This window comes from Sus scrofa, chromosome 11, assembly GCF_054392235.1.
Source record: "Sus scrofa isolate SSC_HxYL_T2T_F1_AM1 chromosome 11, Sscrofa_HxYL_maternal_Yorkshire_Landrace_v2.0, whole genome shotgun sequence".
NCBI lineage: Eukaryota > Metazoa > Chordata > Mammalia > Artiodactyla > Suidae > Sus > Sus scrofa.
Window position 1 is genome coordinate 21,447,524 of NC_139393.1, and position 27,270 is coordinate 21,474,793.

General features: G+C 47.4%; 2 protein-coding genes across 14 annotated transcripts in view; one reads left to right on the forward strand and one right to left on the reverse strand.

Moving 5' to 3' along the window:
• Positions 1–27,270, forward strand: part of RUBCNL (rubicon like autophagy enhancer) — a 49,463-nt gene that overhangs the window by 3,489 nt on the left and 18,704 nt on the right. For 3 of the 7 annotated variants that reach the window (XR_014819463.1, XM_021065590.2, XM_021065589.2), the window contains exons 2-4: positions 11,283–11,906; positions 15,535–15,617; positions 16,278–16,488. Coding sequence is in view for 6 of the 7 variants with exons in the window: in XM_021065590.2 (XP_020921249.1) it covers positions 11,372–11,906; positions 15,535–15,617; positions 16,278–16,488 (829 nt within the window). In the remaining variant the exon portion in view is untranslated. Of the gene's footprint in view, positions 1–3,323; positions 6,081–9,522; positions 9,616–11,282; positions 11,907–14,947; positions 15,118–15,534; positions 15,618–16,277; positions 16,489–27,270 lie in introns of those variants that run through there. The other 4 variants (XM_084981788.1, XM_084981789.1, XM_021065591.2 and 1 more) reach the window with 3 other exon arrangements.
• On the reverse strand, positions 18,122–26,483 carry LOC110256218 (MLV-related proviral Env polyprotein). 7 transcript variants are annotated; one of them, XM_084981775.1, is made up of 2 exons: positions 26,199–26,483; positions 18,122–25,058 (listed from the first exon to the last, which is right to left on the reverse strand). In XM_084981775.1, the coding sequence occupies exon 2, from the start codon at positions 24,084–24,086 to the stop codon at positions 20,652–20,654; it is 3,435 nt and encodes a 1,144-aa protein (XP_084837901.1). In that variant the 5' UTR covers positions 24,087–25,058; positions 26,199–26,483; the 3' UTR covers positions 18,122–20,651. The 7 variants fall into 7 exon arrangements, with proteins under 7 accessions (XP_084837901.1, XP_084837902.1, XP_084837907.1 ...); XM_084981776.1 differs by having other exon boundaries at positions 18,122–25,343; XM_084981781.1 differs by having other exon boundaries at positions 18,122–21,011; positions 24,875–26,320.

Genomic DNA, 27,270 nt, shown 5'->3' on the forward strand with positions numbered 1-27,270 from the left:
TGGGAACCTCCATGTGCCGTGGGTATGGCCCTAAAAAAAAATATTCAAATAGCACCCATGGCCTGCAAGCTGTGGGTCTCTGGTTGATTTCAGGTGATAAAAATTGGAGGGCAGAGGCTTTTTTTTTTTTCCAGTCCTTACATTCTTCTACATTCTTTTATTTCAAGGAGCTTTCGCGGGTCAGAGAACAACCAAGTCCTGAAAATAGATGTCAGTTACTTCCCTATTCTCTCTCTCTTTGTTTGGAAGTCGTTCTTAGACAGTAGCTTTGGGATGGCCACTTTAAACCTAGGAGGTGAGGAAACTTGAACTTCTGTACATGCTTATTTTAAGGTGGTGGTGGTGGTTGTTTTCTTTTGTTTTTTAGGGTCACACCTGCGGCTTATGGACGTCCCCAGGCTAGGATAGGGGTGGAATCAGAGCTGCAGCTGTTGGCCTGCACCACAGCCACAGCAACACCAGATCCGAGCCGCATCTGCGACCTACACCACAGCTCACAGCAATGCTGGATCCTTAACCCACTGAGCGAGGCCAGGGATGGAACCCGCATCCTCAGGGACATTAGTCAGATTTGTCTCTTCTCGCCACAACGGGAACTCCTATTTTAAGGGTATTTTAAAGAATATGGTTCAATTGTCAAATCATCTGAACTATCCTATGACCTATATAAAGTCTTTTGGGGGGCAAGAGTCTCACCTTTGATTTAGACTCTGGTCTCTGTGGAGATTTGAGCTGAGGGAGGTGAGTGTGTCAGTGTTACTGATATTGCCAGGCTCACAGCGGCCACTCCAGGCTCGGTGAATTTTCTGTTCTGTAGAGATATTTGCACCTTTGAGATTTAAAGGCCTTCCCTTCACCCCTGTGCTCTTGTGGGTAGGAACGCGGACTCGGAGCAAGACTGCCTGGGTGGGAAACTGGCTCCTTTGACTAACTGAGCCTCAGTTTCTCACCTGTAAAATAAAGATGGGCATTCCCATTGTGGCTCAGCGCGTATCCATGAGGATGCGGGTTCGATCCCTGGCCTCACTTAGTGTGTTAGGGGTCTGCCATTGCCGTGAGCTGTGGTGTAGGTCACAGACACGGCTCGGATCCAGAGTTGCTGTGGCTGTGGCATAGGCTGGCAGCTGCAGCTCCAATTTGACCCCTAGCCTGGGAACTTCCATATGCCACAGGTGCGACCCTAAAAAGCAATAAATAAATAAATCAATCAAGATGCTGCTGTTCTATCTACCCCATAGGTTTTTTAGGAGAATGGAGTGTGTGTGCATGTGTGCTTAGAAAGCTTAGAACAGGAGTTCCCGTCATCGTGCAGTGGTTAACGAATCCGACTAGGAAGCATGAGGTTGCGGGTTCGGTCCCTGCCCTTGCTCAGTGGGTTAACGATCCGGCGTTGCCGTGAGCTGTGGTGTAGGTTGCAGACGCGGCTCGGATCCTGCGTTGCTGTGGCTCTGGCGTAGGCTGGTGGCTACAGCTCCGATTCGACCCCTAGCCTGGGAACCTCCATATGCCGCGGGAGCGGCCCAAAGAAATAGAAAAAAAAAAAAAAAAAAAAAAAAGAAAGCTTAGAACAACAGCACAGAGAACTATGTCTAGTCACTTGTGATGGAACATATTGGAGGATAATGTGAGAAAAAGAATGTATATATGTGTATGTATGTATGTATGACTGGGTCACTTTGTTGTACAGCAGAAATTGACAGAACATTGTAAATCAACTAAATAAAAATCTTAAAGGAAAAAAAAAAAAGAAAGCTTAGAACCTTGTCAGGCAATAGAAAATGCCATCTAAGTGTTGGTAATGAGCTGATGATGGGGTTGAGAGATCAGAAGACGGGCGCTATGGGGAAAAATAGAGCATTCGGTGGGGGTGGCGTAGAGCTGTAGCGATGCAGGTTTTAGTAGCGTGATGGAGAAGGTCCCCCATTTGAATAAAGGGGGGTGGGTAGCGGAGTAGAGAAGAGTGTAGGTATGCAGATGGTGTAGAGGTGTTGGGGTACAGAGATAGAGAGGGAGGACAGAGAGGTGGCTCAGGGACACACACACAGATAGAGCGACTGTTGAAGGTTTTTTCCACTTGGGAATTTTCTCATGGAAAATTTTAAACGCTAAGTAGAGAGCACAGTCCATGTGCCCCTCTCCTACCTTCAGCAGGGATCAACACGGCCAACTGTGTTCCATCCCTAGCCCCCACTGGCACTGTTGCAGGATTCTCGTACAGAGAGACGGGACACCACAGCTTTTTCCCAGGAAGCAGCGTTCATTTGTGCCGCCACTGGCTCAGGGGATTCATATCCAAAGGCTGAGCCCCAAATGCGCGGGGCGCTGTCTTATATACCCTCTGTTATTTTTTTCTTTTACACTTTGGTCTCTTTGTCCCCCTTATAACATAACATACATTCTGGAAATTCTGGTTGGATGGTCTGTGCTACAAAGTTGCACATGGATAGGGAATCTGTCATACTGCCACCAAGTTGCACATGCGCACACAGATGCTGGTTTTGCACTATCGCCTTCCCTTTGTTCTGCGAGGGCCCGTACCATAGCACCTCCCGCTGTATCATCATCATCATCATCATCATCATCATTATTATTGTCTTTTTGTCTCTTTATGGCCGCACCCACAGCATATGGAGGTTCCCGGGCTAGGGGTCGAATCAGAGCTCTAGCTGCCATCCTATGCCACAGCCACAGCAATGCCAGACCATGTCTGTGACCTACACCACAGCTCACAGCAATGCCGGATCCTTAACCCACTGAACAAGGCCAAGGATCGAACCTGCGTCCTCATGGATACTAGTCAGGTTCTTAACCACTGAGCCACAGAGGGAACTCCAACGGAGCAAATCTTAAGAGTCCTCATCACAAGAGAAAAAGTTTTTTTTCCTGTTTCTTTAATTTTATCCCCATGTAAGCTGATGGATGGTCACTAAGCTGACTGTGATAATCACTTCATGATGTATATGAATTGACTCATTGTGCTGTTCCTCTAAACTTATATAGTGCTGAATGTCAATTATAGCTCAATTTTTATTATTTATTTATTTATTTTTGGTCTTTTTGCCTTTTCTAGGGCTAGCTCAATATTTAAAAAAATCATGTACAAGTTTTTACGGTTAACATAATACTTTCGTTTCTCTTGGGCATAGCCAGGAGTGGAATTGCTGGGTCATATGGTAACTGTATGTTGAACCATTTGAGGAACTGTTAGATTGTTTTCTGTTATGACTCCCCATTTTATTTTGCCCAAATATGGGAATCTAGCAAGCTTTGAAGCGCAGGTCCCTGCCTTTACTTTGGTAAATTTTGGTATCATTTTTCTGAAGATGACAGAGGAGAAGGACTGGAGCGACAAAATTACATCCACCTGCTGAACATCCTTCAGCAAAATAGACCGCAAACTATCAAAAAAAAAGATATCCTACTCCAGAAGACAAAGAGGAGGCCACCTTGAGACAGTAGGAGGGGCAACCCCATACCCGCCCGGTGGGCGGCCCACAGCCTGGAAAGTAACTATCGCAGAGGCTCACCTAGAGGAGTGAGAGTCCTGAGCCCCACGCCTGGGGATCTGGCATTGGGAGGAGGAGCCCCTGGAGCATTTGGTGTTGAGGGCCAGCGGGGCTTGTGCACAGGAGCTCTGCAGGAGTGGAGAAAACAGACCATCCTCTCGAAAGGCGCCCACGGGCTTTCATGCGCGCTGGATCCCAGGGCAAAGCGGAGACTCCAGAGGCATCTAGGTCAGACCTGCCTGCGGTTCTTAGAGGATCTCCTGGGAAACAGGGGGTGACTGTGGCTCGCTGTGGGGCAAGGACTTTGGTATCATTATTTTTCTGAGTCTGATGGAGATAACCCAATTATATTCATGTAGAGATCTCTTTGAAGCTATTGATTTATGTGTATAAGATTTTGAGTCAAACACTACTTGGGCAGTGGTCCCCAAAGTGGTCCCTCTATCTACCTTTAAGATACAAAACGATTCACTGGAAAGCAAGTACAAAATGCTATTTTTTTTTTTTTTATATGACCGCACCTGTGGCACATGGGAGTTCCTGGGTTAGAGCTCGAATCGGAGCCACATCTGCAGTCTATGCCACAGCCAAAGCCATGCCAGATTGCTCACTCGCTGAGCTAGGCCAGGGATCAAAGCTGCATCCTCACTCGTGGAGACTATGTCGGATTCTTTTTCACGGCATATGGAGGTTCCCAGGCTAGGGGTGGAATCAGAGCTGTAACTGCTGGCCTGCAACAACACCGGATCCTTAACCCACTGAGTGAGGCCAGGGATCAAACCTGCATCCTCATGGATACGAGTCAGATTCATTTCTGTTGAGCCACGATGGGAACTCCTATATCAGGCTCTTAACCAGCTAAGCCACAAGGGGAATTCCCACAGAATTCTGTTTTCAATGATGTTTTATGATTATACAATGTATTAGAATATCTGTACACATGTAAAGCTTATAAGTAAATAGTCCTGTGTTGGAGATGTAAATGCAGAGGTGTTTTTTTGTTTTTGTTTTTGTTTTTTACAACTAGTAAGTCATAATCATAAAATTCTGGGGACAGTTGTTCTAAAGGCCTGTATGATTCTCAATCCCATGCTTTGTGCCAAATCTGATAGGAAATTCTTAAAATGACCTTGCTAATGAAATTGAAAATATCCTGCTCAATTCAGCCCAAGGGGAACATATAAATACTAGTGGAAAGAGCTTTGGATCAGGTGCTGGACTTTTTATTCTGCTTCTGCTGATTACTCATGGTGAGACTTTGGGCAAGTCCCTTAACGGCCCCCTCATTTCAGTTCCCAAACTGGCCTCATGACCCTTGAAATATATGTTATCATTGTGCAGAATGAGAGTGGTAAGTGTGACATAATTGGTGCCCACAGGAAGTTGGTCATTTATGCATCTTGGGCAACCCTGCTGTTCTCTTAGGCAATTTCTGGGGTTCCTTGATCTTAGCTCTGCTTGGGTCTTCCCCTTCCCACCCCACCCTGCTTTATGTCCTTTCTCTGGGTTCTTCTGACAGCTGACCTTCAAAAGATAGGTTCATGGCCAAACGTGTGGCTGGCTGGAGAGGATTCGTGTGATGTCACCAGCCACCATCCCAATATGGAACCGTTCCCTTTCTGGTGCTGTAGCGTGAGAACACGGCATTCAGCCTGTGCTGTAGTGAAGTGCAGCTGTCTCCTCTGATCTGGTCACTGTCATGGAAGCCGTGGAGCCACATCATTGGATATCTTAATGGTTTCTGTGTGATCCGTGAGAGCGCGAGTTCGTAGACATATTTGGGAAGTGTGAGCCTTTGTTTAAAGTCAAAGCACGAACGGAAGTAGATACAGAAAAATGGGAACAGGGCCTGGGTAGCTGTATATATATATATTTTTTTTTCTTTTTTTTTTTTAGGGCCGCACCTACGGCATATGAATGTTCCCAGGTTGGGGGTCGAATTGGAGCTGTAGCTGCCCGCCTACACCGCAGCCACAGCAACACAGGATCCGAGCCATGTCTGCGACCTACACCACAGTTCACGGCAATGCCAGATCCTTAACCCACTGAGTGAGGCCAGGGATTGAACCTGCAACCTCGTGGTTACTAGTCAGATCTGTTTCCACCGCACCACCATGGGAACCCCTGGGAAGGTGTATTAATCAAAGAGCTGGAATGTTCTGGTAAAGATCGTTTTGCCTTCTGCATGCTTTGGTCTCATACTGAGCATGCTCAGTAAGATACCATAAAATTGAAAGAAATGAATTTGACCTTCCTTCCTCCCTCAACTCTTGTTGGTAACTTCTCTTCTCTAATATCCTTTATTCTGGGGAAATGGTTGGCAGGCGTTTTAGGTCGTGATCTCCAGATTGTTCTACAGCGTGATATCTGTTCTTGGCTTCCCTCGGGCAACAGAAATAACCAGCCTAAGCCTGCGTAGGTACTGTTGGTGAATTTGTTCCTTCTTTCATTCATAAGCTCAAAGAATATATTTATTGAGCACCTATTCTGTGCCTCTGTTCTAGGTTCTGGAGATAGAGCCGTGATGAAAATACAATTTTTGAAAAATGGCCCAGGAGTTCCCACGGTGGCACGGTGGGTTAAGAATCCAAACGCGGTGGCTCTGGTCACTGCAGAAGCCCAGGTTCGATCCTCTGCCAGGTGTAGTGGGTTAAAGGATCTGGCTTTGCCACAGCTGCAGCGTAGGTCGCAGCTCTAGCTCACCCTGACCCGGGAGCTTACTTATGCCACAGGTTCAGCCATTCAAAAATAATAATAAATAAATAAGAAAAATTTCCCTCAAAGATTTTATATTCTAGTGGGTGTTAGTCCCTGAGGTTAAATAAAATGAGGATGAGCGCTGAGGAGTTGGGAGAAAAAATGGAACAGCTGCAAAGGAGGAAAAGGACCCCTGGGGAGGGGCAGTTGCTATTACTTATTGGGTGACCGGGGAGACCTCACTGAGAAGGTAACATTTAGGATGAGTCTTTGATGCTCCCAGTTCTATATTGAAGTACTAGTTAGTGCCGAGGCAGAAAAAAATCTGAAATCCTAACATGCTGTGCCCATTCATAGAGCATCTCTAAGGTTGCCAGCGGGATGAGCAGCTAAAGCTGTTTATCAGCCATCAAAGTGCTGCTGGCATCCGGTCCGCAAGGCTTTTTCGCAAGGTCACTACAGAGGTCCTGGTGGCTCATGCCCAGCCGAGTCGCCCACCCCTCTTGCAAAGGTTGCAGTGGCCCTAGTGCTGCAGTCATTCTCAGCAGGTCCCCGGAGAACGAGAGCGGGGACCTTCCAGAGTGACTTGGCGGGGGAGTCCTGGAGGCTGTCCTTTGTCTCGGGCCTTTGCTGCTGCCCATGTGTTAACTCGTAATTTGGCCTCTGCTCACCCTCCCTAGGAAAATCTCAATGGAAAATGCCAGTACGCTCTGCAGCTGGGTTTCTCTTCCTTTAAAATGGGTTTGGAAATTGATGTTTGTCTTTGCACCGAAGCATCTCTGATTCCAAGGAGCTCATTTATGACAGTGGCAGGGACTTTGAGAAGATGCCAGGCTTTGCTTAGATTCCTGTTCCCAACGGCCCTTCCGTGCCTGAATGCATGTGTTCAGTCACTGTCTCGTCTCCACCAGAATGTGAGCTGCTGGAGGGCAGGAAGCTTCTTTTAGTCACCGCTGTTGCCCCAGGGCTGTCAAAACAAAAACAATGCCAGTTATGTTAGTAGACACTCAGTAAATACGGGTTTAGTTGAATAACTAGCAGCGACAAGCAATGTGGCAACAAGCAACACCAACCAGCACCTGTACCTTGGTGTCTCATGAATTATGTGTTGTCCCAAAGATCAAGAAACAGAGATGGTTTCCCATCGCGAGGGTCTGGCCTTTCTTTCCAAGCATTGCTTTCTCCTTTGGGTCCCTCTGCCTCTCAGAGAAACTCATGCTCCTTAATGAGCATCCACCCTGGCTTATTGTCCTTTCTGCCACCACCCTGCTATGACCTTAGATACGGCTTTGAATTTCTGTGGGCCTGTTCCAGCTCGAAAATGTTCTCATTTTGATATCCTGGCAAAGCCAGCACCTCCTGGCTGTTTGCGTGAAGCTACTTTCTAGAAGGAAGTGAAACAAGCATCCGCCTCTTTTTATAAAGGAAGTCTGTTTTTGCTCAGTGCAAATAAGTCAGTTCCGTGTCTGTGAGGCTCATAAACAGTGCCATTCTCTTTGCATTGTTATTATTATCTTTTTTATTTTATGTTTGCATTTTAAGGCCGCTCCCGCGGCATATGGAGGTCCCTAGGTTAGGGGTCGAATCAGAGCTACAGCTGCTGGCCTACACCACAGCCACAACACAAGATCCAAGCTGTGTCTGCAGCCTACACCACAGCTCACAGCAACACCAGATCCTTAACCCCCTGAGCGAGTCCAAGGATCGAACCCACAACCTCATGGTTCCTAGTCAGATTCGTTTCCCCTGCACCACAACAGGAACGCCTCTCTTTGCATTATTAACTTGAATCTGTTTAAGAAAAAACAGGAATCACTGTCGCTTACCATTTGTTTGAGGTTGTGTATTTTTCATGTGATTTCACATCTGTAATCATTTCCCCCTCACAAATACAGATATGATGTGTAGAAAATTGAGAGTAATATGCATATCTTCCTTCTTTTGGAAATAGTGAGGTTTTCATGGGCAGTGGACTCAGACCTAAACTTGGAACTATTAAAAGAAAAAATCTGATAAAAGATCAACCCAAAGTAATAAGAACGAAGATGTTCCCTGCAGTATGTCTTATACTGGTGAAAAAACTGAAAATAAATTTTCATCCATAAGAGTCTGGCTGAGAAATTATGGTATATTTATACCATAGAAAGTGGTAAGAGATTTAAGAAAAAGGACATACACCCTCAAGACATATTGTAGGGAGAAAAAGCAGGTACTTTAGAATATGTCCAGTATAATCTTGTTTGTGTATAAAAAAGAAAACAAGACACACCTCCTGAACTGACATATGTCTGTTCATTCATTGAAAAAGGTCTGTTCATTGATTGAAAAGCTTCTGTGCCTGCCCGCTGTACCTCTCACAAGCGTCCTATCTTAATAAATCTACTTCTTGCCAAAAAAGAAAAGTCTGGAAGGAGTAAAATGGTTGACAGTGTTATTTCTGGGAAAGAAGGATTGCTGGGACTTGGTGCAATGAGAGTGCTTTGCTTTTTACTCTAGGCTTCTGTGTTTGGGGAATTTTATAAAAGCATAGTCATCATGGAATGGGTTTTTTGGTAATTATAACACTAAAATTACTGGGCAGGGAAAGATGTGTGACAAAGAGAAATTGGGGCACAAGGTCAGGAGAAGGAGTAGTGAGTGCCGGCAGTGGTCACCAAATCCTGTGATAGTTTGTGACTGGTGACTTGGAGCTTGTGCTGTGTTTTCAGGAAGGTATACATACTGAGGAAAATAAAATTAAAAATATATATATACACACACATGCATATACACATCTGCATCACTCCAGAAGCTATGACCTAGAATGCAAGATTCTCAAATCAAGAAAACCCAAGGATTTTTAGTTCAATAATCACATTACCTTAGGGCTATCTTTAAACACTGGGTGAAAAAAAAGTCTCATGTCTTGACTTCCAGCCCTGGATGAACCTGTCGCTGGTACTAGATGCAACTGCGGTTCTGTCTAGCACAGCAGTCTCTCCCTTGGCCCGGAACTTTGTCTCCACTTTGTCTGCTTTGTTCTTTCGGTCCGTAATGTTTATTGAGCCGCCACCTGCCACTCTGAGATGAGGCTCCTGCACTCCTGGAGTTTCTAGTTGTAAGGGTAGGGGGAGAGAGTGGACGGGGCTGACAGTTAAGGAGCTAAAAAAAAAAAAAAAAAGAAACACATCAGGAAGTGAGAATGACGGTGATGAAAATTAAGCAAGGCGATGTGATGAGGACTAAGGGAACTGGTTTGTGAGAGGCTGTTAGGAAAGACATCTTAGAGGAAGTCATTCATAACCCATTCATTCATAAGACGGGAAGGAGCCAGATGTGTGATCATTTGGGAGAAGAACGTTCCAGGCAGACGGACTAGAACGGGGCCAAGAGCTTGTGGGACTGACTCCAGGGCCTGCTGGAGGGTGAACAGGTGAGAAGGGCCTGCAGGACAGGATCCCGCCTGAAGGACCAGATAAGGACTTTGGATAGACCAGGAAAGGATTTTGGATTTGGTTCCAGATTTGATGAGATGCTTTCAAGAGGGGCGGTCTTTGATTAGGGGAGTAGCATCTGATTGAGGTTTATAAAAGATGTCTCTGGGGAGTTCCCATTGTAGCTCAGCAAGTTAAGAACCCAGCTAGTATCCATGAGGACACAGGTTCCATCCTGGCCTCGCTCAGTGGGTTAAGGATCTGGCATTGCCGTGAGCTGTGGTGTAGGTCACAGCCAAGGCTCGGATCCTGAGTTGCTGTGGCTGTGGTGCAGGCTGGCAGCTGCAGCTCTAATTTGACCTCTAGCCTGGGAACTTTCAAATGCTGCAAGTGCAGCCCTAAAAAGCAATAAAATAAAATAAAATGACTAGAGATGCACATGGGAGCCACCTACATACGTGATGGTATTTAAAGCCCTGGTACTTTCGGGAGCCCACAGTCTCCGGCTGACGGCAGGGTTGCTGTGGGCTCCACCCTCCCTCCAGGCTCAGCACCGAAGCCGATGCCTTCACCCCCAGGCCTTCCCCTTGCTGACCTTGCTTCTGCTGTTGAAGGTGGCTTTGAACTTCACAATGTGAAGGATGGTGGGAGAAAGACGCATGTGCTGGCCTGGGATTGCAGGGGCGAGAGTGCGTCTCATTTGTGCTGCTCTCAACATGTTAATCATTACCTAATTGATTAAAGCGAAAAGCGGAGCCGAAACGAGCGAGGGCTATTTTACAGAGTCTAGGTCCGCAGGGTGTTCCTGAGCCGTCACAAGCTATTCAATATGTGATTAGCCATTACAAGCTAATCATAAATGGAAATTGCTATTCTAAGGATTAGAAGCTCCGCTAAAGTTCTACCAAGACAAAGGTTTTCCAGCTATTCGTTGTTCTCAGTTTCACACGCCACTTCTCTACTTTGTTGAAATACAAACACAAACTAAATAAAAATAAGAAGCTATGGAAATGTGTCTCTGCTTCCAGATGGTATTCCCATTTGGGGTTTGATACTTGATTTTACTGAAATACTGCACGGATGTTTTACATTTTTACCTGTTTTATCAGCAATGTCCTTATACGACTTTATCCTTATATAAAAATAATTATTTTTATGCTTTGAAACCTGTTTCTTATCCCAGTGTCATATCCCTTGTGTTTGCTGATAGGTTTTTTTTTTTTCCTTTTCTTTCTTTCGCTTTTTTTTTTTTTTTTTTTTCTTAAGGGCCGCATCCCAGGCATATGGAGGTTCCCAGGCTAGGGGTGTAATTGGAGCTACAGCCGCCAGCCTACACCACAGTCACAGCAATGCCAGATCCAAGCCGCGTCTGCGACCTACACCACACCTCATGGCAATGCCAGATCCTTAACCCACTGAGGAGGCCAGGGATCGAACCCTCAACCTCATGGATGTTGGTCAGATTCGTTAACCGCTGCGCCATGACAGGAACTCCTGTTTGCTGCTAGTTTTCTGACCAATTTATTTCTTCATTTTTTTATATTTAAATACAAGTGGAAGCTGCTGTGTTGGGTAGGGTGAAGTCCAAACTTTATTTCTTGGTTCTTTGCTTCCTCAAAAGAATTTGTAGTTCAAAATATGATGAGTCCTTTTTCTCCAATGACAGGCTCCGCAGCCCTCCAGCTGGCCACGTGGGGAGTTCAAGGTCCTAACCCAACCGTACAAAGGAATTTACACCAGGCCGGAGCCTGGGAGATGGTGTCACAGTCTGCAGCCCGGCAGGACTCTCCCGTGGATCTCTGGGAAGCGGTCAACGATGACCCTGCTGACATCGATGGTTCGCCCAGCCTCCTGGACACTGACCGTCCCCCTTGCCAATTAGATGTCAGGTTCACAAGGCACAGAGCTGCCTGGATTAACCCCCAGTGTGTGCAGCAAGAGCTGCAGGACTTGACCCCCCAGGTGCCAGCAGAGGGGGACAGTGAGAGGCACGATGCGGGGGACGCTGCCTCTCCCTTGAGCCCTTCGGGGCTGTGTCTTCGGGGCTCCGTGGCGGAGACCTCATTGTCCAAGGACATTGCAGACTCCACGGGCATCTCCCCTGCCCCGGGCTCAGCTGAAAAGAGCAGTGCCTTCTCTCCCACCTCCACGGAAGAGCGGGCCGTGCTCCCGGGACACTGTTCCCTGACGTCTCTGTTCACAAACTCCAAGATTGCGGCCACCTCCCCAGGTCGGGAGGCGAACAGTGCTTTTCTCAACCCTTCGCAGCCCACAGCTTCCGCTGATGCAGGTAACTTCCTGTCTGTTCTCATGCTCGCCTTACCTTGGTCTGAAGCCAAGTGCTCCTTGTACAGGAAAAGCTCCCGCGTTACCACTTTGCCCACAAGCCAGGGCACCAGCTCAGTTCATATTGTCTTCAGCCCAGCCGCCTGGCTGGCCCCAGTGGCTGGAATCAAGGATTTCCCTTCTCCTTGGACTGCAGGGGAATCTCACCTTAGCTCAACTTGGTTGATAGGCAGTGTCACCTCCCGTCTTGGAGTGGGTATGTGCCCTCAGGAGTTTCCAGCCCATTAAAACTCTGCCAGCTAGAGCACCAGGAATGCTCTGGCTTCAGTGTGGTGTTGGAAGGTGGTCCAGACAGAGCAGGCTCTGTGTGACGCCAGCGGTGACATAGGAGAGGAACTCACGCATTAGACTTACTTGGACAGAGCGTGGCTAGAAAAATCGTAAGGCTTAAAAATAGCAACCACAGCTCCTCTAAACTGGACAAAACCTTTTTCTCTTAAAACTAGGGCTCCCACTTCTTTTAGGTCAAGCACATATTCCTAAAATACTAAACTTCCTAAAATGAGATAATCCACACCAGAGACAATGAATTCACAAGTCTCATTGTTATAAGTGTGGCATGCTTCATTTATTGTGAGATATTATGTTGGGAGTTCTTGTTGTGGCACAGCAGAAACGAATCCTACTAGTATCCATGAGGATTCGGGTTTGATCGCTGGCCTTGCTCAGTGGGTTGGGGATCTGGCGTTGCCATGAGCTGTGCTGTAGGACACAGATGCGGCTTTGATCGCTTGGATCCCATGTTGCTGTGGCTGTGGCCTAGGCTGGCAGCTGTAACTCTGATTTGACCTCTAGCCTGGGAACTTCCGTGTCCCGCAGCTGCAGCCCGAAAACGAAAAAAAAAATTCACTATGTTATATTTACACTTTGCATTAATTTGTATTTCTGTTGGAACCCTAGTTCAAATAGTCAAAGATATTTTTTCTTTCAAAACATTTTAAAGAAATTTAAAAATTTTAAAAGCTGCCCACCTGTGCCCATGCACATGTGTGATTTATTTCTCGCTAATAGGAACCCTCCTCCCCCTTTCCTAAAATAGATTTGTTTGTTTTACTGGAATCTTCTGCAAAGTCAAAGATGGTGACACTCTTTAACATACTACTTATAGCTCAAGAAGAGAGCAGAGTGGGGGCAATCTTTCAGGGGCTTATTTTGAGATGAGAACCAAGTTTGAGCAAAATGGCAGGGTCCGATTGCAGGTCTTTTTTCTATCTTTTTGTTCAACAACCCGCCCGATAGTTCTCAGGAAAAGAGCGACTTGCAGATTTCGTGGTTACCGAGTGAGAGCTTAGTCTCCTACCACATTGTCTCTGGGAAGGGTAAGGAAGACACGCCAGTGGAAGCCTTCTTTCCTATGGATCGCCACCATGACATGTTAGAAGGCGATGGAACATGATCTTTAGGGCCTAGTGTACCCCTGCCCCGAATCATTTTTTGTGTCCCTCTACAGGAAGTAGTTCTGCAATTTAAAATGATCCTGTAGAAGTTCCCATTGTGGCTCAGTGGAAACGAACCTGCCTAGTATCCGTGAGGACTCAGGTCTGATCCCTGGCCCTGCTCAGTGGGTGAAGGATCTGGCGTTGCCATGGGCTGCAGCATAGGTCACAGACACGACTTGGATCTGGCGTTGCTGTGGCCGTGGTGCAGGCCGGCAGCTGCAGCTCGGATTCGACCCCTAACCTGGGAACCTCCATATGCCACAGGTGCATATGGAAAAAAAAATGCCAAAAAAGAAAAAATGATCCTGTAGCTTTGTCTTCCTCCCAGAACACAGATGCCCCAGCTCCTTTGTTCAAAAACAGTGACACACCCCCTCACCCCCTCAGCTGTCTCTCTAAGTACTTTTATCCACCACTCTGTCCTTTGAGAGTTATTCTTGAACTTGATAGAGGGATTCATTCCGTGGAATTAAGATGAAGAAGTCCTGAGCGATCTGGCCCTTTCTTTGGTGGGGGCAGGCAAGGGGAGAACTGGCATTTGCCACAAGCCCTGGAATTTTCCTGGATCGGCTGCCTCTCCTATGGCAGCAGCAGAGTTTTCCTGTCTTAGGTTACTTGGGAGGGAAAGACACCACTGGAGCCCGTCAGCATTTCCTGAGGCTGTGAGAAACAATTCCACAGCCCTTTTGTTTGCACAGGATCTGCAAAGCGCCTTCGCATCCCTTCTGTCCTTTAGTTTCCTAATAAGATAATCATCAGGGAACCGGAATCCACTGTCTAAGTCTTCCCGTGCTTTTTCCTCTATCCTCAGGGTCCCCAAACTATGACCTGCTGCCAAATCCGGCCAGACTCCCGATTTTACGCATCAAGTTGTGTTTGTTTTCAGTAGAACTGCTTTTTGGAGACAGTGGCAAGACTGAATTGCAGTTGCAGTGGACCCTGTGTAGCCCCCCAGACCCTCCCACATTCACTACCCAGTCCTTTTCAGAGCACATTTGCCCCCCCCCCCCGCCCCCAGGTGGCTTCTGAAGCTAGGAGGTCCCGAGTTTTCCACGGAACAATGGAATTCTGGAAGTCGAGCCAAGGGGTTGGAAGGATCCTGCTTGCCTCTCTGTTGCCCTGAGGGTTTAAAACCATCCAGACCTCTGTGGCATTTTCTTCTAATGCATCAGGTTGAGACAACAGTGCTTACAGCTCAGCTTGGCTCTTGTGGCAAAGTGCTGCCTCAGGGCTGCAATGAGAGATCACATGACAGATCTCGTTTTTTTTGGTTTTTTTTTTTCCCCCCCTCGGTGGCTTTGACTGCCAGGAATGGAGTGGCTTAATAGGGTGCAGAATGGATGAGTCATCCGATTATAACCTCTGCAGTTTCTTCTCATTTTTGACTGGAGGAGGATCATTTTAGAGAAGCAGTGCTGAATTGTTTCAGCTAGATTTTGTTCCCGTAAACAGGAAGTTTGGGGTCAGTTACAGTGAGTTGAGGGAGTGATCTCTTTCTCATGACCCTGCATCTAGGCTGTTTTTTCCCCGCCCTCCGTCTCCTTTCGTAGTTTCCGGGATGCTCTTCTCTTTCTACCTCATTGCCTCGTGGGTCTCCTTCGTGAGGAGGAGCGGTTCTCACCTGCCTTCTCTGAGGATTCCTCCCAAGTTGCTCTGGTAGCTTCTTGGAGAAAGAATGACTCTCTGCCATCTGCCAGGCCTACCAGCATCAGAAAGGTCTTTCTTCTTATGCCATCCTAATTATTCTAGAATTGTGCTACTTTTTAATTTAATTTCATTTTTTGTCTTTTTACGGCAGCACCTGCAGCATATGTAAGTTCCCAGGCTGGGGGTTGAAAGAGAGCTGCAGCTGCTGGCCTGCACCCCAGCCACGGCCCCTCGGGATCTGAGCCTCATCTGTGACGTACACCACAGCTCATGGCAATGCCTTAAGCTCCTTTACCCACTGAGCCAGGGATGGAACCTTCATTCTCATGGATACTAGTCAGGTTTGTTACTGCTGAGCCATGATGGGAACTCCTGTGCTGCTTTTCAAAGCATTTTAGCATTTAAAAGGCATTCCCTAGGGCTGATTTCTTAGATAACCTTTGAACTTCTTTTTTCTTCATTTTTAATAACTTTCTTTCTGGGCAGGTGCTGTTCAAGTCAGTGGAAGAACCGTTCCTTTGAATTCCTTCTCCCCAGAGGCATTTGTGCTCCCTGTCGATGTTGAAAAGGTGAATATATCTTCTTTTTTCTTTTTAAAACCACTAAGAGTGGTAATCCCTTCGAGAGTGCTGTGCTGATTGCAGTCTGGAAACTTGGTTGGATGAGGCATGGCAAATGAGTTTCATTTCAGCATTTGATTAGTAGTGTCTGTACCCAGCAGTTACATTTTCCACAATTGATTGGTGATGTCTACATTGGGGAACCACCAGTCTTGGGTTTTACCTCACAAGAAATTCACCTTTGGGAGTTCCCCATGTGGCTCAGTGGGTTAAGAACCCAACTAATAGCCTTTAGGATGCCGGTTCGATCCCTGGCCTCACTCAGTGGGTTAAGGATCTGGTATTGCCACAAGTTGCAAGCTCCCATTCAACCCCTAGCCTGGGAACTTCCATGTGCTGCAGGTGTGGCCCTAAAAAGAGAGAGAAAGAAAGAAATTCAACTTGGGTCATCTTTTGGTATCAGTCGGCTAAGTCTTATATCTCTGGAAGATATGGGCTACACTTCATATAATGTCCTATGATGACTCCGTTAAATGCACGTTTATATTTCTATGCATTTACTCCGCTTACATACAGCTTCTTGATTTTTCAATTTAATACACCCTCAGTGGAAAAAAGAAAAAGGTGATCATGCTTGTGAGTATTTTAACTGATCCTTTTTTTCTGCAGGAAAATGCCCACTTTTATGTTGCAGATATGATTATATCAGTCATTGAGAAAATGAAATGTAATATTCTGAGTCAGCAGCACACAGAGACCTGGAGTGTCCGAGAGACCAGCAGGTCACTTGGGAACGATCAGGTGGACTCTGAAGTGACCTTTTTCAGCAACATAAAGCAGGAATCTGGGTCTTCTACTTCATCCGACAGTGGATATGAAGGCGAGTGGGGCTTTGTGCTGTCTTCTCCACATCCATCTCCTCGGGAAAACCCTTTGTCTAAGGCTGCTGCTGCTGCTGCTGCTTCTTTTTTTTTTTTTTTTTTTTTTTTTTTTTTTGTCTTTTTAGGGCCGCAGCCATGGTTTACAGAGTTCTCAGGCTAGGGGTCAAATTGGAGCTCTAGCCGCCAGACTACACTACAGCCACAACAACATGGGATCTGAGCCACATCTGCAACCTACGCCACAGCTCATGGCAACGTCGAATCCTTAACCCACTGATCGAGGCCAGGGATGGAACCCACAACCTCATGGTTCCTAGTCGGATTCGTTTTCACTGCGCCACAATGGGAACTCCAGGTGGATGAGAATTGGTCTTAGTTATATTTGCATTTGGTAGAATAAGCTTGCCTGAAATAGCTATTTTATAAATATTTGATGAGGGGTTCCTGCTGTGGCACAACAAGTTAAGGATCTGGCATCGTCTCTGTGGCAGCTCAGGTTCGATCCCGAGCAGAGCAGGGTGGGTTAAGGATCCAGCATGGCCACAGCTGTGGTGTAGGTCACAGCCATGGCTTGGATTCGATCCCTTGCCCCGGGAATTTCCATATGCCGTAGGCCTGGCCAAAAAAGACAAAAAAATTTTTTTTTTGTCGAATGATTGGAAGCTCATGTTTTAGCTGAAATTTTTTTGGGGAAAAATTTTGAAAAATATGATTATGTTCAATGAAATTGCAAACTATTTAAATATTTTACATTATTTATTTTTATTCTATTTATATTAAAATATTTAAAATATTTCTACCACACAGATGAAATATTTATCTTTTAGCAAGTATCTGTCTTGTGATAGTTATGGTCCATGAGGTAGGGCAACTTATAGTTGCAGGTTGATCCAGAGAGCATTGAAAAGCAAACAAAAAACCCCCCTAAGCCAGATAGGATCAGCATGCACCTCCCACAGGGTGAGCACTGCTTCCTGGAACTTTATCAGTGAAACAGATTTTTGTGCCTGTACTAGGTTGCCGTGTAAATTGTATGTCACTGCTCATTGTGATCAAAAGTATCACGGAGGGGTTGAAATCGCCCTCATTTAACCCACGAGGAAACCAAAGTTGAGAATTGCTTGTCCCCGAGCTGGAATGGTCCAGGGTGGTTTTAAACCTCAGCAAGTCCACTCTGAAGCCCATTTGTGTAACCTCCGTGTCAGCTGCGGGCTAGAATACTGTCCCGAGCAACAGTTCACTGTGCTGTGTATCTCCTGTTTATTCAAGTAAATACATTTTCAAAGTAATTATAGACACAGATTGATGTAATTACATTCATAATGTGATTATTTTATATGAACAGTCGTTCATACCCAGTTTTCCATGTTGCTTCAGTTCTCACATTCTTCAGTGACGGTACTTCTTGAGGCAACAGCGTGGTTTGCAAAATCACCGCTTTCAATATTTTCACCTTTTAAATGGACTTCAGAGAGCGCCCTTGTGATCAGTTCCTCTTTCACATTTTTTTCTCTGTTTAATGATATTCTTAGGATAATTCCCCAGACTGGTATTGAAAGGCCAGTCGAGTTAAAATCCCTCTCGTCCTGACTCGGAAGAGGCGACACCCCAAATCACTCACGAGAAGCGGTCTTGATGCAAACAGCAAGAGGATTTTTATTCCGAGCGCGCTGGGGCCCACAGTCGTACGCCACGCAGGGGTAGAGGACTGCGGCCCCGAGTGTGGAGTCGGGACAGCTTTTATGGGGTTCACAACAAAGCCCGCGCTTTTACAAACTAATCATTTTTAAAATATCGCAAACCAGTCAATTCAAAACTTCGAGAGCCCGCGCTTTGTGGACCAATTAATTTTAAGTTGTTCTGGAGTTACATGTTTGTGCCTGTCTCTGGGTGGGGGAGACATATTGTCACCAAGATATATTTATCAGGATTTTCAACATTTTGTGGCACGCCCGATCTTACTGGGGTCCGTTAGGCAATTGACTTCTCCTCTTTTTATCTTATGCAAGCAGGTTTACAGAAGCCAAACAAGCAGTTAGGAGCAGTTTCAAGAAGTTTCAAGCATAGAGGCACATACTCAGGGGCCTGTTTTTCCCCTTCCACAAAGTTTTGTACAGAGCAGAAAGCAAGCCCTAAAACAGCAAAAAGTATGATCTTTTACCTATAGGGAACAGGGTCTGGAATTCGAGGGCATTTAGAGCTTCTTATTAACTTCCTGGGTTCTGGGAGAGTCAGGTTGCATTTTCATCCTTTCATTCCCCACTTCTTCTCTTGTTAATAGTTCTAATCTTAGAACTAGGAAGGCTAAAGGTCAGTTTCTCCTTAGCTTGGAAGGCCTTGGTACTGCTGTCTAAGTACCATGATCCGAACTGCACTCACTTGTTCTCTAACAAAGGCAACAAACCGATTAATTAAGCAAGGCCCAACTGTAAGCAACAGGAGCAGTATTACTAGGGGTCCTGTTAGAGCAGAAAGCAGGGTGGTCACCCATGGGGACTTGTTGAACCATCCCTCAAACCATCCTTGGCCAGCCTCTTTTTCTTTGTGACGTTTTTCTAACCTTTCTCTGAGCTTGCTCATGGAGTCCCTGATAGCTCCTGAATGATCCACATAAAAGCAGCATTCCTCTTTTAAGGCTACACATAACCCTCCTTCTTTTAGAAATAACAGATCTAACCCCCTTCTGTTCTGTAGAACCACTTCAGATAAGGAGGTTAGGGATTCCTCCAGGTTACTGACAGATTTTTCTAGGGCTTGGAGATCTTCCGTTACAATTCGATGTAGGTTACTAAGTCCTTTCTCCAGCTGTTGCGGTCCTGTGATTAGGGCAGCCGTTCCTGTTCCCACGCCTGCAGCCACTCCCAATCCGAGCATTACAGCTAGTGTCAGGGATATGGGCTCTCTTTTTGGCCGATTATATCTATAGTCATATTCATCAAGGACTGCTTTTTCGGGATAGTAGTACACCCGGGGGACAATTTGGACCATAACGCAAAAGTCTTTAGTTTGGTTGAAAACCAAGGTGGAAACACAAGGGGTTAATCCAGTATTACATGCCCACCACCTGTCATAACCAGGTACCAGATACTGACTCTCAGAGGTTCGATTAAAGGCTTCAGTGTGGTTACAAAGGTGTTGGTGGGATGGGGGAACCATCCCTATGCAGGTGCCTTTTCCAGAAACCTCAGTAAGGGTAAGCTTATTTTGGGATCCCCATGTACATTGGTCTCTATGTTCCTTTGTCACATTGAATTTCCCTCCTCTAGCCATTCCCTCATAGTAAGGTGGGCCCGAAGCTAAGCAAAGCCAACAAGAAGAGGTAGCCTCTGGAGTCGTGGAGTTAAGAGCTTGAAAAGCTCCCTGGATGAGGTTAAAAAGTTTCGCCCCTGTTTTAATAGTGATGTTAGGCTCAGTGGGGACTGATCCAGAGGTTGTATTGTAATCAGAGGGGTTAGGAGATGGCCTCTGTTCTTGGATTGGAGGTCCTTGTTCGGCCAAACCCTTATTTGGTCCTATAGCAACCGGAGGTTCCATCTGAGTTTCTATTCTGAGGCGAATAGTCAGAACAGATCCTTTCTTTCTCCCAGAGCCTCCATAGTACACTATTCCCCAAGACATACCATTTACCCACTTTTGAATATTTTCTTGTTTTCCTTTTTCAGTGAAACTTATTTTTAAGTAATCTAGGTCTAACGAATGACAGCTTATTTGCTTATTTCGTACATCTTTTTGTACCCGCTGTTGCCAATCTTTCCATCTCCCATGGCCATAATTAAATTGATTATAACTGGTAGGATTGTTAACAAAAGAGTAACTTACTCTGTCTTGCTGAGAGACTGGCCATTTCCAATTCCCATCATTAGAAGTTACGCAGCTCCATTGCTTGCAAAAGAAATCCTGAGGATTTCCACAATATTCTTCATTATTTGGGGGTCCTGGGCAAACGTAAAACCCGTAAGCACGGAGTACATCGGGGGGTGTGGCCTGGTCATTGAGACCAGGGATTACTGATCGAAGGCAGACATATAATTCAGGCCACCAGGTCCCCAAGGGAGCCTCCCCTTGAGTGCTGTTAATATTAATACCTGTACCGGAGTCAGTAAGTAACCAGGTGAGAGATAAGGGTTTATGGGAGTTCGGGCTGTCCACAAGGCGTTTACCATTAACTTGAGGAGTTATTGACAGAGTAAGGAACCACGCGATGGAGGCGAAGCTTAAGGGGATTTTCAGTCTTTTCGGCTTTCCACCCCGAATCGGGAGGTGGCGCCGGCTTAACGTGGGATGCATGGATCCAGGTGGGGATTCCTTCGACTTTCACAGCCGTTGGTGTGGTCAAAAGTACGAGATAAGGTCCCTTCCACCGAGTCTCGAGGTTTCCTGCACGGTGGCGTCTAACATAGACTGAATCTCCAACTTGGAAGCGATGTGGAACTTGCAAGTCTCCTCCTGAGTAGGCCTCCCGGAGCTGCTTCCACGCTCGCTGCCTCACCCACTCGAGCGCCTTGAGCCTAGAGAACAAAGGCTGGGAAAGCAGCACATCAGCACTATGTGCAAAGGCAATTTCTGCCAACGGGGGGGGTCCCCCGTAGAGCAATTCATAGGGGGTCAGCCCAAACTGTCCAGGGGTGTTCCTCACCCTAAAAAGCACAAAGGGCAGGAGAGCTATCCAATCATTAATGCCAGTCTCTGTGGTCAATTTGGTAAGGGTCTCTTTAATGGTTCTATTCATCCTCTCTACCTGTCCTGAGCTTTGGGGTCTGTATGCACAATGCAGTTTCCAATCAATCCCCAATATCTTGGCCAGTCCCTGACTTACCTGGGCAACGAAAGCTGGACCATTGTCTGACCCTATTACCTTAGGTATTCCAAATCTTGGAAAAATTTCCTCCAGTATTTTTTTAGCCACCACGGTTGAAGTCTCTTTCTTAGTAGGATAAGCCTCTACCCATCCTGAAAAGGTGTCTACAAAAACCAATAGATATTTGTTTCCGTATTTAGCCGGCTTTACCTCAGTGAAGTCCACTTCCCAGTGAGCGCCTGGGTGGCTTCCCCTTAGTCTCTTTCCTGGAGGTATTCTGGAAGGATTAGCATTAACCAGCTGGCAGGGCACACAATGTTTGACCACCGAGTCAGCCACTCCTGGTAGCCTCAGAACATGATAAGGGGATGTTCTGACCAACTGCTGCAGGTGTTTAGTTCCTAGGTGGGTTAGACGATGTATCTGTTGGACATATTCTAACCCTTCTTTGTGGGGCAGGATTTCCTTCCCATCTGAGGTATAGCAGGTCCCCTCCGGAGTTTCAGAGAACTGGTCTATCTTTTTTATTTCTTGCCAGTCTTCTAGGGTGTACTGTCGTCCGGGTTCTGGGGCTTTGGGTGTTTCTATCATAGGCAGAAGGTTAACACCCTGGGCTGCCTGCTTGGCAACCCGGTCAGCCATCTGGTTCCCTCTGGATATGGGATCTTTGGCTTTCTGATGTCCAGGACAGTGTATAATAGCTAGCCTTTTTGGCAAATGTAAGGCTTCTAATAGGCTTAGAATTTCCTCTTTGTTCTTTATTTCCCTCCCTGCTGAGGTAAGCAACCCCCTTTGCTTATAGATGGCCCCGTGTACGTGTGCAGTCGCAAAGGCATACCTGCTGTCTGTATAAATGTTTATGGATTTCCCTTCGGCCAGCCGCAAAGCTTGCGTGAGGGCCATGAGCTCAGCCTTTTGTGCTGAAGTTCCTTCCGGCAGGCTGCTGGCCCAGATCGTGCGGGTCCCGTCCACCACCGCCGCCCCAGCCATCCTCTTACCTTCCACCACATAGCTGCTTCCGTCAGTGAACCAGGTTAACACTTCTCCAGTCAGCGGTATGTCTGTAAGGTCCTTGCGGACCCCAGTCTCCTCAATCAATAGTTGATGGCAATCATGAGTCACTGGTTCATCAGTCTCTTCAGGCAGAAGAGTGGCAGGGTTGAGAGCGGCTGGTGGAGCGAACGTGACCCTCTCTGTGAGAAGCAGGCTTTGATAGTGGGTCATGCGGGCGTTGGTCATCCATCGGTCTGGGGGCTGCCGAACGATGTTCTCCAACGCATGGGGGGCTATTACAGTTATATTCTGTCCCAAAGTCAATTTGTCAGCGTCCTTGACCAGTATGGCCACAGCTGCGATAGCCTTCAGGCATACGGGCCAACCACTGGCTACAGGATCGAGCTTCTTTGACAGGTAGGCAACAGGTCTCCTCCATGGTCCTAGAGTTTGGGTTAAAACTCCCCGGGCTACTCCCTTACGCTCATCCACATAAAGGGTAAAGGGTTTAGTCACGTCAGGGAGGGCCAGAGCAGGTGCGCTCAGCAGGGCCTTTTTGATAGCATCAAATGCCTTCTGGTGCTCAGGAGCCCAGGAGAATTCCCCTTTTTCTTTGGTTAGTGGGTAGAGTGGGGCTGCTAAGGTCGCAAACCCCGGGATCCACAGTCTGCAAAATCCAGCTGTCCCCAAAAACTCTCTCACTTGTTTGGCTGTGGTTGGGGCCGGTATCTGGACTACAGTTCTCTTCCGTGCCTCCGTCAGCCATCGCTGCCCGCCCCGCAAACTGTACCCCAAGTATGTTACCTCTCTCCTGCAAATCTGGGCCTTCTTAGCGGAGGCTCTGTAGCCTAGGTCAGACAATTCCAGCAGTAGTGCCTTCGTACCTTCTAAGCAGTCCTGTTTGGTGGCTCCCGCCAGAAGCAGGTCATCCACGTACTGGAGGAGGGTCACCTGGGGGTGTTGGATCCTGAAGTTGGCCAGGTCTCTGTGTAGGGCTTCGTCAAAGATGGTCGGGGAGTTTTTGAACCCTTGGGGCAGTCGAGTCCAAGTGAGCTGCCCGGTTCTTCCCGCACCTGGATCTCTCCATTCGAAGGCAAAAAGTGGTTGGCTAGTGGGATGTAGTCTCAGGCAGAAGAAGGCATCCTTTAAGTCCAATACTGTATACCAGCTCCGTTGGGGTGGGAGAGCACACAAGAGGTTATAAGGGTTCGGGACTGTTGGGTGTATATCCTGCACCCGTTTATTGACCTCTCTCAAGTCCTGTACTGGTCGATAGTCATTAGTCCCAGGCTTTCTAACCGGTAGCAGGGGAGTATTCCAGGGAGATTGGACAGGAACTAGGATGCCCTGTTGGATTAATCTTTGAACATGCGGCCGAATTCCTTCTCGAGCTTCTTTACTCAAGGGGTACTGTCTGACTGACACTGGTGCAGCACTGGCCTTCAGTTGAATAACCTGTGGGGGAACTTGCTTTGCCAAACCCATCCCTGCGGTTTCTGCCCAGGCTTGGGGAAACTGTTCCAACCAGAATTGTATATTTTGATCAGGCTTTACTAGGGGAGAATATAGTCGATATTCGTCATCTAATTGGAGGGTCAACACAGTGATAGGTTTGTTATTTGCAGACACTTCTGGTTTCCCTTGTTCAAAAGAAATTTGTGCTCCCATCTTGGTCAGTAAGTCTCTACCTAAGAGGGGTGCTGGGCACTCAGGTATGACCAGAAACGAGTGGGTTACCCGTCCCACTCCCAAGTCAACTGTTCTTCGGGTAGTCCATGGATATTGTTGTTGCCCTGTGGCACCCATCACCCAGGATTTTTTATCTTTTAGTTTTCCTAATGGCTGTAGTAGCACTGAATGTTTCGCTCCGGTATCAACCAGAAACTCAACTGGTTGCCCCTCCACCTTTAAAGTTACCCTGGGCTCGGGGAGGGGGTCCGAACCCCGTCTTCCCTAGTCTTTATCTTCTTCCAGAGCTAAGACCTTCAGTCCTTTGTTTCCCTTCTTGGGGCAGTCCCTTGCCCAGTGTCCTTTTTCTTTACAATATGCACATTGGTCCTTGTCGAGTGGGGTCCTATTGCCCAGGTTCCCTGACTGTCTAGGGCCTGACCTAATTTTCCTAAAATCTCTCTCTCTTTCCCTATTGCTTTTCCCTTCAACCACTGCAGCCAAGATCTTAGTCAAATTCTTCTCTTGCCGTTTATTACGTCTTTCCTCCCTTTCCTCTCTTTCTCTCTCTTTTCTTTGTTCCCTTTCTTCTTCTGTCTCCCTTTTGTAATACACTTTCTCTGCCTCCTTCACTAGATCACGTAACTCAGCCTCCTGTAACCCTTCCAGTCTCTGAAGCTTCTTTCTGATATCCAGGGCTGACTGTCCTATGAAGGCCAGAGCCATTGAGGCTTTCTGAGCCTCCGAGGTAGGATCAAAAGGGGTGAACCGCCTGAAGGCTTCCATGAGCCTCTCAAGAAAAACTGAGGGAGGTTCATTCGGTCCCTGCATCACCTCTCTTACCTTAGCCAAGTTAGTGGGCCGTCTTGAGGCGCCCCGGAGACCCGCCACCAGAGCCTGGCGATAGATTTTCAAGCTCTCCCTACCTTCAGCCGTGTTGTAGTCCCAACCGGGGCGAGTCAAGGGAAATCCCATGTCAATCTCATTTTGCAACTGCGTGGGTCGCCCGTCGGCCCCAGGAACATTTTTTCTAGCCTCTAACAGAATTCTCTCTCGCTCCTCGGTTGTGAAGAGTGTCTGCAGCAGCTGTTGACAATCATCCCAAGTAGGCTGGTGAGAGAACATAAGGGACTCCATCAACCCCGTGAGGCGTTGGGGATCCTCCGAGAAAGGGGGATGGTTAGTTTTCCAATTATAGAGATCTGCAGAAGAAAAGGGCCAATACTGGAGGGGCTGCAATTGGCCCCCCGGTATGGGAGGGCCGTACGTGCGCAGCGGTAATGTCGCGATCTCGTCTGTCCGCTCCGGGGTGGCGCCCCTCCGGCTCCGAGTCCCTGCAGCAGGTCCCTCCACCGCCGGAGCTCCAGGGGGGGCAGAGGGTCCCCTCGCAGCACCCTGTGCCGGATAAGGGGGTGGGGGAACAGATTGGGGTTCCGGCCAAGCCGGCGGCTCCTCAATCTCGGGGTAGATATGAGGAGAGGGCTTGACTTTTTCAGCCGAGTGTTTGTTTTTCTCTCCAAGAGCCAGAATTCGGGGACCTGGCTTTCTTGGCTTATTCAGCCAAGGTTTAACCCATGGCGGAGGATCCTCTGCCAAATCTTGCCACGTAAGGATATAGGGCTCCTGATCGGGATGAGAGCCGGGTCCAGTCTGAAAAATAATTGCTTTAACAGCCAGGATAATCTCAGAATTAAAGGTCCCCTCTGATGGCCATCCAACATCGAATGTCGGCCATTCAGAGACACAGAAAGTCTGCCAAGGTCCCTTCTTAACCTGAACTGACAAATTATGAGCCCTGGATTTAACTTCAGTCCAATGGTCGAGAGTCAAACTAAGAGGGGTCGTCACCGTCTGTCCCATATTAAAACTGTAGACAAGGACGCACAAGACAAAGACACACAAAACAGAAACCAACAGATCCAGACACACGCGACCCGTCCGCGTCTTCCACAAGCAGGCAAAAGAGTCGGACGGCCGCGGAGGGGGAAGCTTTCGCTTCAACAACAGAACTCGGTCCTCTGACCGACAGAAGGAGACCACCAGGCGTCCCTGGCTCTCCCCACCTCCCGGGGCGTCCCCCAGGGTGGCAGCCTGTGATCCTCCTAGCACGTCTGCTGATCACAGTCCCCCAGTCCTTACGGTCTGAGAGGACAGCTGCAAACCGAAAGCGCGCATCACCGAAAACAGACACTCAGAACAGAGACGCCAGCCGACACACACACTCACACGTTCCAAAGGGGATCCCTTTACCTCCAAGTCGGTTCTCGGGTGTGAGGGGTAGTCGCGGGTTTCCCGGCCAACGCACCAAACTGAAAGGCCAGTCGAGTTAAAATCCCTCTCGTCCTGACTCGGAAGAGGCGACACCCCAAATCACTCACGAGAAGCGGTCTTGATGCAAACAGCAAGAGGATTTTTATTCCGAGCGCGCTGGGGCCCACAGTCGTACGCCACGCAGGGGTAGAGGACTGCGGCCCCGAGTGTGGAGTCGGGACAGCTTTTATGGGGTTCACAACAAAGCCCGCGCTTTTACAAACTAATCATTTTTAAAATATCGCAAACCAGTCAATTCAAAACTTCGAGAGCCCGCGCTTTGTGGACCAATTAATTTTAAGTTGTTCTGGAGTTACATGTTTGTGCCTGTCTCTGGGTGGGGGAGACATATTGTCACCAAGATATATTTATCAGGATTTTCAACATTTTGTGGCACGCCCGATCTTACTGGGGTCCGTTAGGCAATTGACTTCTCCTCTTTTTATCTTATGCAAGCAGGTTTACAGAAGCCAAACAAGCAGTTAGGAGCAGTTTCAAGAAGTTTCAAGCATAGAGGCACATACTCAGGGGCCTGTTTTTCCCCTTCCACAAAGTTTTGTACAGAGCAGAAAGCAAGCCCTAAAACAGCAAAAAGTATGATCTTTTACCTATAGGGAACAGGGTCTGGAATTCGAGGGCATTTAGAGCTTCTTATTAACTTCCTGGGTTCTGGGAGAGTCAGGTTGCATTTTCATCCTTTCAGTATTAGGGATTGAAAAGCATGAACATACTTGTATGAGTTTCCTAGGGCCGTTAACAAATTACCACAAACTGGGTGGCTTAAGACAACAGAAGTCGGCGTTCCCACCGTGGTGCAGCGGAAACAAATCCGACTAGGAACCATGAGGTTGCGGGTTCGATCCCTAGCCCTGCTCAGTGGGTTAAGGATCCAGCATTGCCATGAGCTGTGGTGTGGGTCGCAGACTCGGTTCAGATCTGGCATTGCTGTGGCTGTGGTGTAGGCCGGCGGCTGCAGCTCCGATTCGACCCCTAGCCTGGGAACCTCTGTATG

Bases quoted from the DNA above. Each gene is read 5' to 3' on its own strand.
- LOC110256218 (XM_084981775.1), bottom strand. From the start codon at position 24,086: ATGGGTGCCACAGGGCAACAACAATATCCATGGACTACCCGAAGAACA.